At 39.9% G+C, this 12,619-nt stretch overlaps 1 protein-coding gene across 8 annotated transcripts in view; it reads left to right on the top strand.

Moving 5' to 3' along the window:
* SCUBE1 (signal peptide, CUB domain and EGF like domain containing 1) overlaps positions 1-12,619 on the top strand; it is a 294,385-nt gene that overhangs the window by 244,536 nt on the left and 37,230 nt on the right. For all 8 annotated transcript variants that reach the window (XM_006127715.5, XM_006127713.5, XM_014575791.4 and 5 more), the window contains 4 exons: positions 3,059-3,181; positions 8,158-8,277; positions 10,250-10,342; positions 12,197-12,313. In XM_006127715.5, coding sequence (XP_006127777.3) covers positions 3,059-3,181; positions 8,158-8,277; positions 10,250-10,342; positions 12,197-12,313 — 453 coding nt within the window. The remainder of the gene's footprint in view (positions 1-3,058; positions 3,182-8,157; positions 8,278-10,249; positions 10,343-12,196; positions 12,314-12,619) is intronic.

Below are 12,619 nucleotides of genomic sequence, written 5' to 3'. Positions count from 1 at the left end.
TGGGAAGGGGTCACAAGAGAAAGCATGTGCATGCAGTGAATTAATGAGAGAGCAGAACTATCCAGGGTCTGGGTTACAGAAGTCCAAGGAATCAGTTTTGAGAGCGGTGAGGATCTATGCTAGTTAGGGAAGTAAGAGGAGATGCTTAGGTTGAAAGAGGCCCCGTTTGTTTTTTAATAAGAGATGGGCCAAGACCCAAACCTTAGATCTAAATACCCCTAAACTTTGGGTCAGGCTGAATTCAGAATCAAATATCATGGCTGGCCATATTTCCGTAATGGGCAGAACCAAAATCTTAGATCTGAATCTACCCTTGTTCAGATCTTGGTCTGGAGCTGAGCTTTACAGATCAGACCTCTGTTGCTAGGTTTCATCTGTTCATGGAGAAGGATGTTTATGATTAAATAAACAAATCATTTGGGTATAGTCCACAGGGCACTGAGCAAAAATTAAAGTTCAGACAACCGGGAGGGGAAGAAGAGAGGAGGGAAAATAACACATTTCAGAAACCTGAAACAGGTTTATTTAAAGTTTGGTTTTTAATAAACTTTTTAATTTGTATTATCTGGGGCAGGGAATTGGCAGGGTTCTATTTAGGCCAAACCAGTTCAGACTTATTTCTCTCTCTCTCTCTCTTTAATAGCATCTAAATAATAAAAGGGAGTGTCCTTATTAGGGGCCATAGCATGCCCTCTCTCTGCATGCATAATCCTTATTGCTCTCACTAAACCTCTGCTAGAAGCATATGTTACAGTAAAGGCCAGCTGTACTTAAATTGTACATTTTTCACAGTCCTTAGTCTGACACTACATCTACACTGCGGAGCTATTTTGGAATACCAGAAGTATCCCAAAATAGCTATTCCACATCTTTAAAGCAGCCCGTTATTTTGAAATAAATTTCGAAATAACAGGCACGCTATTCTGGCATCCCTGTAACCCTCATTTCACGAGGGACATTTCAGAATAGTGCTTTATTTTGAAATTTGGCACTGTGTAGACTATTTTGTAAGCTATTTTGAAATTATCTCAAAATAAGCTATGCAATTTGCATAGCATAAATTGCATTGCTTATTTCGAGGTAAGGGTGCAGAGTAGACTCACCCACACTGTCTGACAATGCAACTACTCCCAATAAGTAGTTACTCAGGTGAGTAGCCCTGTAGAAGTCAATAAAACTACAAGTATCCAGCACCTTTGAAACCAGGTATCTTCTTTAAAGCTAGCTAGAAAATAAAAATCCCTTCCCACAAAAAAAAAACCCAACCCTAACACAAACAAACATGTTTTTTAAAAACATCCATCCTCAATTGGTTCAAATGCCAGGAGAACCAAACCAGAATTTTTCCACTTCTCAGTTGGTCTCCTAAGAGAATCCTGTCAAATTCCTTTTGTGAAAACGTCAAGAACCATCCTGTTCCAGTCTAGAGATGCAGAGAATTGGGGTGCCCACTTCCCTCCCCATCTACCCTTTCCTTCAATTCCAGGACCAGAAAGGCAGAAAGCCAGGGCCTTGTGGATGAGTCCCATCACTCCAGTTCTCTCTGTCCCTCCAGCTCCTGAAGCTGGGAAGAAGCAGAGTCAAGATGTTCAGGTCCAGAGCCCTCCAGGAAAGCTTTTCTCAATTTTACTAGCAAAAAATGAACTTGTCAACAGCCTTGCAGGCAACAGGGAGCAGGGGAGTTGGCATTTCACCTTTCAAGAAGCAGTCTTCGGTATTGCCAATGCCAAATATTCAAAAATGTTGAGTCAGACTCCCCCCAAAAATACAATTATTAATTTAGAGAAATCTCCTGATTTTTCAGCCAAACAGGTTATTTTTCTGAGCCTTTATAGTGTAGTTGCTTCATATTTCCCAGCTTTTCTTTACAACCATGAAGGTCAGAAGCTTTACTTTTTAAAAGAGATGCAAGCTAAGATTTTCATGCTGTCTCTTGATTCCAACATCTGTGGCTTGAAGAAAAACACCAGATAGCACACAACTTGCAATAAATTCATGAGAGTTGGCAACACAGCAGTGAATATAGTTAAGTACTTTATGACTGCAGAATAATGGGTTTCTAGTGGCTAAAACCAAACTTATTTTTCTGTGAAGGAACAAACACACATTATGATCCCTAAATTAATTACAAAGCTGGGTCTCTTTTCAAGCTCATGCAGGTAGTGGCTGCAACAGCACTGAATATATATTTTACTTTTCTATATATTTTACTTCTTCAGGATATAAATGAAATCTTACATAAATGCTGATTGAATACATTAAGCAATGCTTAATTCTGAACAAATATTTCTAACATTTAAAGCCTTTAACTAGAATATCAGTTGATGCATTTTTGATAATTGCTTTGCCTGGCTATAACAAGACTCCTTTTCATTAGTACCATCTGAGTAGTAGACTTAACAAATTATATATAATATACTCAGCCCCATCAAATATGTATTTTCTCCCTTCACCATAATCCATCTTTCAAAACATATGTTCTGTTCCTCTATATTGTACTACTTATGGTATGAATAATATATCTTTCTGATAAGTAAAAATGATTAAATCTCACAGAAAAATACTGCTTTGAAGTTGTCAGTACAATATGCATTATGGTTCCAATCCTGCCGTGAGTTAAACATCTGCTTTACGTATTGAGTAATTCTGTGAATTTTAGTGTGACTAGTGATAGTAAAAACTTGAAAAATAACAGATAGTCTAGCAGCACCTTAAAGATTAACAAAACACATAGATGGTAACCTTTAAGGTGCTGCTAGACTATTCATTGTTCTTTAAGTTTTTCCAGTTACAGACTAACATGGCTACCCCCTGTAGCAAGTGACAATAAGTAAATTTAAGCACATCTTTGCAAGATTAGGGACTATATAAGTGCCTGAATAAAGATACTTAGATATTCTTTGTACTAAAATGTTTTGCAGTCTGCATTATACATATTAATATAAAATTATTATATAAATATTCTATGACGTATAATGGATAGATACTGTTTTTACTACACAATATGTGTATTACATAATGTATAGTACCATCCTGAACTGTTTCAATATATTTTCAGATGTCGATGAATGCAGTATCAACAATGGTAGTTGTGACTATGGGTGCATTAATACAATGGGGAGCTATGAGTGTGTCTGTCCACCTGGAAAGAAGCTACACTGGAATAAAAAAGACTGTGTTGGTAAGTGAGTAACGTTTATTTTCACATGATCCGTGTTGTGCCTTTTTTTTTTTCCTTCATTTGGGTACAATAACTTGGAAAAGTCAGAAATACAAACCTAGTTTTGATGGACCACATGGTTGTCTGTGATACTGTGTGTGTAGTCAGGTATTGCCTGGTAAGTTTCTGTTGCCACCACATCCAATCTTTTTCTTGTGCTAAACACAGCAGATGATGCTGGAACAATATCTACTGACCCTATCTCATAAACATATTTTAAATTGATTTGCATATTTTTGATTTACATATTTTTGGTATGATTGTTGTTTAACCTTTCATTAACAAGGGTAAAACTCTTTTCATTTTGAGCATCATCCGATAGCTGTGTTAGGGGCCTGATTCTGCAATCCTCATTCAGGAAAAACACCCACTTACTCCAATCTATGTTCCGGCCTAGTGAAGACCTCAGGGTTAGCCCTAGGTTTAAAATAACACAATATAACCCTAAAGGTTGTTTAAGGTTCTTTGGTGGCCTACGTGATATCAATTGATGGTGTCCTATCATCTTCTTAAGGCTATGTCCACATCACAGAAATGGCAACTACTGCTGATACTAATTAAGCATTAATTGACAGAGGTCAGTGGTAGAGTGAATGCATAGCCTGAACTTCCTCTTGTCCCTAGGGACAAGGAAAGGTTGACCGTGAATGCCTGAGGGCACAAACCTTTGAGAAAGAGCCTGGTCTTCGGGCGGTTTTGTTTTGTTATAATTTTTATTATTATTATTCCAAAGAACAGAGCAGACTTTGTAAGGAGAATAATTTACACATGCACACCAAAGCACAAACTACAAATACTCAAGCATGTGTATGAATTTATGTACCTAAATAATCTCCTTATGGGACTATGCCCACGCATTCATGTTTGCAGGATTATGGCCAAACATCACTCCTGCACTGAAACAAAAGACAGGACTATGCAGCACTTTAAAGACTAACAAGATGGTTTATTAGGTGATGAGCTTTCATGGGCCAGACCCACTTCCTCAGAGATTTTGTCTTTGTGCTTCACTTCCCTTCCAGAGTGGAACTTCAAGGTCAGCCTAGAAACCGCTGAAAACAGAGTTTCTTCCTAGCTCTCTGACTACTCCTTAGCCTTTTGGGTAAAATAAAACCTAATATGAGTTCAGTATCTGATGCATCCTTTATGAGAACTAAATTCTGCCCTTACAGGATTCATTGATCCAGTAAGTCTTCACTGTATTGAAAGATTTTTTAATGCCACCTAGCTTCAAGTATAGTACCTCAACTGCCTTGTAAGACAGGAAAAGGCACAGGAATGGACAGCTAATAAGAACACTGAAGAGTAACAAAGTGAAGTCATGTCGACATTCTACAATATTTCCCTGTTACACAAAACAGAGATCATCCGCCCCTTTCAGCAAGCTTCATATGAATTACATTTTTTTAAATGGATGGTGCTGACATTTTAGAAATAATTTAACCATGTGTCTAGGATTAAAACTGCTAGGAACTAATATAAAGTATTGTATGTATTGATAGCCAGACAAAAGAATAGATAAAGGAAGTTTACTTTCTAGCCCAGTGGTTCCCAAACTTTTTGAGCATACGGACCCTTTTTCAATCTATTAAAATTTCATGGACCCTTCCCCCCCTCGCTGGGAGAGAAAAGAAAAAAAAAGAAAAGGTTTGGGCCCCCTGTGGTGTGCCCAGTCCTTACATTTAAACTTCCCACAGACCCCCTGCAATACCGTTGTGGACCACTAGGGGTCTGCAAACCACAGGTTGGGAACCACTGTTCTAGACTCTACACAGCTCTATGGAAAGCAGTATGATCAAGTAGTGCAGTAGTTTACAAACTTTGCAGACCAGCAAACCCATTCACAAACTTTCAGCGGACTGGTAACATTTTATTTGCATATATATTATGCAACCCTCACTGGTGCCAGTCCCCCCGCCCATTCCAAACACCTCAGCACCAGGCCCTGCTCTTAGAGCCCCCCAACCACCAGATCCCCCAGTGCCAGCCTCCTGTTTCCAGAGCCCCACTGCACCCAACCGCCCCGGGCTCCCTCCAGTGCCAGCCCCCAATATTAGTCCCATCCCCAGAGCTCCCCAGTGCCAGCCCTGCCCCCGTAGCCAAATCATAATCATACATTTTCTTTGTAATATCTTTTGGAAGACTGAAAATAAAATATTCTTCTCAACTGACATTGTCCATTATTATTTGATGGTCAAAGATTTCTCCCCTGTACTTCTAATGAGGATTAAAATGAACATAATCTTTCTGCTAACCTTCTTGATTCTTACCAGCATAATCTGGAGAAAACTGTGTTATAAACTACAACATGAGAATATATGAGCATCAGGAGGTAGAGGAGGAAGAGACCTAATTGCAGTGAATGCTAAATAATTCCTGAACGCTCATGCTACAGAATCCTCTTTGGCTCAATGGTAGTAGGTTGTAAACTTCTCTGTTCAGAGATTTCAGTGTTTTACACACGTTATTCAATTAAGCATCAAATCAGCCCTGTGAGAGTAGTTAGTATGATGATTCCCTTATTCCAGCAAAAGCGACAAGGAGTCCAGTGTCACTTCAAAGACTAACACATTTATTAGGGCATGAGCTTTCGTGAGATGCATCTCACTTCCTCAAATGCTTGAAAAGAAGGGAAAGGTAGGGATGGGAAGGAAAGAGAGGCAACGCAGTGGATGTGGCTCATCTCCAACAGTGCTGAGTAGGTGAAAGTACCTGAAAGGGAATTTACTTTTGTAATTACATTACAATACAATGTACTCGACACACCTGTGCTAATTTTATTCTCGCTCGCATGGTTAAAAATACCGGTGAAAGTGGTAGCAGCGTGGGCTTGAGAGTTAGCTGTGCAGTCCCACCAGGGATCCCGTGAGCACACACTCACATTGCTAGCCTGCATCAGGGTTGGTGCTGCTGTGTCTTCCCTGCTATTTGCAGTCATGTTAGCACAAGTATGCCAACCCAACCCCATAAGCATGGGAGGTAGGAATATGAGGGGGGGCTGCAGCACCTGCAGGCTTTGCACCAGGCGTCCTGGCCACCAGTCCTGGCCACCAGCCTTGCTACCCATGGGCCTTGCCACTGGCCCTGCACCTCTGCCATCTAGAGTCCTGGCCAACAGGATCTCTGCTGCATGGCTTGCTGCTGCCTAGGGCTTTGCTACCAGCCCCGGGTCCTGCCCATCTATGCATCCCACTTGGCTGCTGGCCTGTGTCTGGGGGCTTTACTGCTAGCCCCACATGTTGGGTCCTGCCCAGCCACTGGACTCTCTCCTTGATGCTGCTTAGCACCCTCCACTCCAAAAATTGTTCCAGCACCTCTGTCCTTGTCACAATCTTCCCTCTGATTGCAGTGTCCACATGCTCATATATGGCCACTCTGATTTTGGATAGAGTTTAAGCAAGACGGGACATACAGAAACGTGATTTAGTTTTGAAAACCCAATTTACCCTTTAGCATCTGCTTGAAGAAGGGCTTAACAACCCTTCACCTCCTTAGTTCAAACAAAAGAAACATTCAGGTTATAAAACGGAGCAAAAGAAAAGTGTTTAGGTAACGCGTGGTAGTGTGGATCCTGATGCCACCTGGCGGCTACAGATGAGAAATTCACAGACTAGTCATTTACATTTATGATAAAGATTTGTGTTTAAATAGTTCCTTGAATCTCAGGGGATTTCAATTTAAATCCTTTATTGGGATCATTTAATCCATCACTGACATGCAGGCATTCCTGTGCTGAATCCTAGTAATGGTTCAATAGCTCACAGTGAAATTCCATAATAGATCAGGAGGGGAAATGAGGACTGCCTTATCCAGATGAAACTTTAATTGCTGTTCTTAAACTAAAGGCTACAGAAGACTCTGCTTTCCTCCTATAAAGAAACTATGCAGGGGGGTTAGGTAGGAATTACAATTTATTGGCATGCTTCCGAGACAGAAGAGTATGCTTCTCTAAAGGCATAGGCCATATTACATACACTGGTAAGAGGTGGTTAGAATTTCTGCTAGGGTAACATCTGAAATGCATTCCCCTTTGTAGCACAATGTCTCTTCATAGCATTGTGCTGAGGCATTGGTTCAATGGGAGGAAACCCCCTTCCTTCACTCACCACCTGCACTCCCTGAAACATCTCCACCCTCCTTGGAGGTTTCCTATTCCAGAATAAGGAAGCTGAAGGTGAAGCTGGAATTAAGAATGAGGTGCCAGCAGTATAGTCAGTGAGAGCTGGAGACAGGAAATGGGAAACACTACAGTGCCAAGAATTTAAATGAACAAGTTTGAGTGAGAGTGACTCCCATGTTTGTTGTTTCAATGGGACCTTTGGTTCAAAAAAGATACATTCATAGAAGACAGGTGCATCAATGGCTATTACCCAGGAATGGCAAGGATGATGTCCCTCACCTCTGTTTATCAGGGCTGGAAATGGGTGACAGCGGATGGATCACTTGATGATTGTCTGTTCTGTTCATTCCTTCTGAGGCAATTGTCGGAAGACAGGATACTGGGCTACGTGGATCTTTGGTCTGACCCACTATCGCCATTCTTGTACACTATGAATAGGGTAATATTACTGAAAGAAAAGCAAGAGATCTCATATGAATTCTATTCCCTACTTACTTCTGTGACTCGATTTTGCACTAAATTGCTTTAGCAGTGCATCCAAGCTTCAAGATTTAGATCTGGATTTGGAGCATTCCCTTATTGGGAGGTTTTCTGATGAAGAGTCAGAATTGGGTGCAAACTTTAAGTCCAGATCCAAGTTTAGATTCCAGATATTCTGCCCCCTCATCCCACATACACAAAGCTCAGGGAAGCTTGGACCCAGATCCTTGTTCCTGCCTATTTCTGCTAATAATAGTGTGTTTCACTGTTGTCAGAAAAATGGCTGCTAAGGCTGCCAGACTGCACAGTATTTGATTTTTCATTTCTTCTTCCTCAGAGATGGTGAAATGCCTCCCAAATGCCAAACCGGCTCCTAAGGCTCAACTTGTCTGCAGTAAATCAGGGGGAATTGAGAGCTGCTTTTTGTCATGTCCTTCCAATACACTTTTTGTTCCAGGTTGGTACAATGTCACATTTCCATATCTAGTTCTGTACATAAGGCAACCTTATTGTCTTTTTTATTGTATTTATAATACCTTCATTAAGTTTTTATTATGAACAAATACAAGAGGGAACATTAATTGTAGAATAATGTAGATGTGCGAATGCCCATTAAATACAGTTACAGCATGCAATAAGAGCCTGATCCTATAAGGGCACCTCCCACCCCCATTGCGGGATTGGGTTCTACAAAATTCAATAGAGGTGACTTTTGAGAAATCAATACAAGTAGTACAAAACTAATAAAAGATGTGAAGGGTGAATGCATTGTCAAGGCTGCAATGCTAAAGAGAACCCTGACACGATTAAGTTAGCAATTCAGGAAATTCCAGAAAACTGAGTAAATGAAATCATTAATTTCAGCAAATTCCAACCAGCTCTTCACTGTAGCATTAAGTGCTTCCTCAGCCCTCCCCTAAATATCTGTTCAGAAAGATGGACTGTGCGTTCGATCCTGCAAGTCAGCCTATTTAGGCAGTTGGACATGGGTGAGGAGTGAATTTCAAAGACATGGGTCCCTCACATGTGCACTCTGACAGCAGCCCAACAGTGGCAATGTGGCAGGGAGAAAAAGGAGGCTTCAAGCAGCTTCCAGCTATTAGAGCATTGTAGGTCATAATGAACGACCTAAAGTCCAGGGCCACAACTGTGAATAATTTCATTGCTCACACAGGACACCTCTACACAGCAGGGCTAAACTCGAAATAAGCTATGCAACTTGAGCTACGCTCATTGTGAAACTTAAGTCGAAATAGCTTATTCAATTTTTGGCGCTGTCTACGCAGCAGTTATTTCGAAATAGAGCACTCTTCCCCCGACTTCCATTACTCCTCATACAATGAGGGTTATAGGAGTTGGAGTAAGAAGCCCATTATTTTGAATTTATTTTGAAATAACGGCCTTGCTGTGTAGAAGCGCACTACATTATTTTGGAATAACTGACATTGCTGTGTAGACATAGCCACAGGGACTTTGCAGAGCAATGGAAGGATCAGTACACAGCACTTACCTCATCTTCACTTTATCCTGAGACACACATAAGAAATGGACATTCTCTGTCTGATCTCATTTTGTGACAGGAGACTTCCTACACTTCCGGATGAATATAAACTGCATGGAAACAAACCCATCCTCAACTGTATTTTTTGCTACATCACCTATGAAGCTAGAATCAATTGTTCCAAAACTAGACCAGCTGGGTCTCAGTTATACATGAACTACCAGTTACCTCATCCTTTTTTTGCCTGTATTTTTCGGTATCATTTACTAAAGGTTCCTGGTTCTTTAACATAAGGGATTTTTTTAATTTTTATTTTAATTTGCTGTTTCTACATCTTCTGTCTCCCCTTCAGAGGTGTATATACAATATGATCCTTTAGCAATTGCTTTTGGCACTGATATTAAATGCTGTGCAGAGATTCTAGTTTTATTATCAATCAGTCTAGCAGAGATAGGTGATACAGTACTTTGCACCTAATTTGCACAGTCAAATACACAATTTTGACCATACAATGAATAATGCCCTATTTTTATTTTTTAATTGTCAAAATGCTGAAATGAGGGAAGCACGTGATGTATTTATGAATTAATTGAGACTATCAAAGCCCATTGATGTACAAAGGCAATAAATTATTTGTTGATGATAACCCTCAAATGATTCCTGGTTAGTATCCCTCCTTCTGGTATATAACATGTGTCATTCCAATGCTGGAAAACAAAGTTTGTCATCAACAGCAGGAAACAAATAGACTTTGACAAACCCAAGTCTGTCCATTTCATTCCTTTAAAATGTTAATTGGACACAAAGTATATAACTCATATGATTATTTAAAAATTGTGTTTGTGCTGATTAATTAAGAGCGTGGGCAATGTGTTAGAAAGGTTTTACATATGCCTCACTATGTGTGCACTATTTCATTTCTGTTCAGATTCAGAGAATAGTTATACACTGAGCTGTGGAGTGCCAGTACAGCAAGGCAAAGCCCAACAGAAACGCAATGTGACGCTTCCCAGTTGTGCAGGTAGGTGCTACACAGTGTGCGGGGGGAGGGGTTGATACATATAGATAAAAATAGATATTAATAGATTCATAAATAACATTGTATTTTAAAAGAATGTTAGGGTTGCAAAGTTAAGCACTCACAAGCTAGGAAATGCCAGAATTAGGGTTGCCTATGCAAACCCTTAGGCTTTCTTATGAACATGTCTTAGGATTCTCTTTAGTTATGTGATCACTAGTCCTGCAGCTCTGACCAGGAATGTGGTCAGCTAGTTAGTGATGTGGCACATGTGCAGTCCAGTTGGTATACAGAAGTTCTGAAGGGCTGGACAATATTCACAGAGGATGGAATTTTTGAGAATTTAGCTGCCAAACTCCAACAAGTCTCTAAGCAACCATGTGCAACCTGCATTTTTTCAGTAATTTGGGCAAATTTTCACAAGGACAGTAAAAGGCACCCCTTTGGCACCCAGGTGTCCCCCACTCCTTTAGTGAATTTTAAATCTTAGGCCCAGAGCATCGAGGTGCTAGAACTTCTCAATAAAATGAGTGTATGAATTTTGCTTACCAGGGCAAACAGTATATTTCTCTCTAATCTTTTTTTCCAAAATGATTGAATTATTATTGCTAAATAAATAATACTAAATATTTTGCTAAATTACTAATTTTTGCTAAAGCTTGTCAAAATAAGCCAGCCTGAGGCAGACATGCCATGTAGAAAATTTCAGCTCCAGTGATTAAAGTTCAATTAAGTTATAAGCAACTGAAAACAAGACATTAGAATGGGAAACGTTGAACAGTTAAGTACTGTATAAGCATTCCTACCTGCTCTGCATATTTTCCTTGGAGAGTTGATAAATCTTTTGGTTGCATTTTCTAGTTTTTATAAATAAATATTTTATATACATAATATATGTTATGGGATGTGAGGGCGTGAGCTCAATTGATAGTGAGATATGGGTAAGCAGAGAAATAAAACTGAGCTGCCTGTTAGATGGAAGATGGACAAGCCTGAGATCCCTTTAAAATGTAAAGTGGACATTTAATGTAGATAGATAACAAATAAGCAGCACAAGTGATAGTACAGGAAAAGTGGGTGCTGCACTGCTGAACATGTATGAGATTTACTGTGGGTTTGAAGTGTGTTGTCTGTTATCAGAAGATGTCTGTGCTTACTGGGAAGAGAGAGATTGGGTCTTCATTTTCCAGTTACAATCAGGAGGTGGAGAGGCAGTTATCTTTGTTAGAAAGGCAAGCAACAGTTACATTTTCCATTCAACCCTCAGTTGTGTAACATGATTTGATTGTAAGAGGGAGAACAGACCTTGTAAGCCATAGACTGCAGTAAAGTAGTTAAAGACCGTTCTTTTTGACATATAGGCATGGGATCGTTTTAAACTGCTGACAATTTAATTATATTTACATTAGCATATGTGAGATCAGAATCAAATACTTAGTAATTTGGAGAGTCAGGAGTAGAGTTTAAAAAATTATAGTAGTTGCTTTTATTCTGAGTAGGAGACTAATTTAACGCCTCCAAGACTGCGCACACAAGCTGGATAAGAAGAGTTCCAGTTCAGTTGATTTCTTCAGATCTCCTCCCACTCACTGAATATCAGGGTATAGTCACTGAACAGACTCTCATTGGCTGATGAGATTCTGAGAGCCTGAGGCTATTCTTAGCTGTTTGTGGAAGAGGAGCCTTATGGAAATTAATTCACGATTCATAGAATGTACACAAGGTAAATAGTTATAGAGTCATAGAGTCCTGTCTCTCCATTATGTTTCAAGAAGACTACAGCTTCCATTAAAAGATAGGTGCCAGAGCCCTTTAAGACTACATTAGGAATGATAACTTTTAATTTTATTTCAATAGATTCATTAGCCCCACCAATCAAGCAGAAAGCTCGGTTTAAAATTAAAGATGCAAAATGCCATTTACGGCCACGCAGCAAAGAAAAGATTAAAGATGCTGGGAAGCACGCTGTTACAGGTATGTCATCTATACATATATTTTAGAGAGTTTGTGTCTGTTTGCCTGTCCATGATTCCGTCTTTGAATCTCTTCAAGAACTCCACTTACATGGTAAGAGCTAAGACCACCTAATTTGATATGCAGTTTCCTCTTATCCTAACTTAAAGCAAGGACAGTGTTTGGTCATGGCAGGAAAATAGGATGTGCATGGAATGGGAGCACACAGAATCTACTAGTCTGGGCCCTCCTAGGCTCTGGTGTGTGAGGGGAACGTGGGGAGTGTCTTTCTCCTTCTCAGTCAAGTGCCAGTGAGGATTGATTGAT

Source organism: Pelodiscus sinensis, chromosome 1 (genome assembly GCF_052426305.1).
Source record: "Pelodiscus sinensis isolate ZL-2025 chromosome 1, ASM5242630v1, whole genome shotgun sequence".
Classification (NCBI taxonomy): Eukaryota; Metazoa; Chordata; order Testudines; family Trionychidae; genus Pelodiscus; species Pelodiscus sinensis.
The sequence above is the reverse complement of the archived record's forward strand: the minus strand, read 5'-3'. Positions and strand labels throughout refer to the sequence as shown.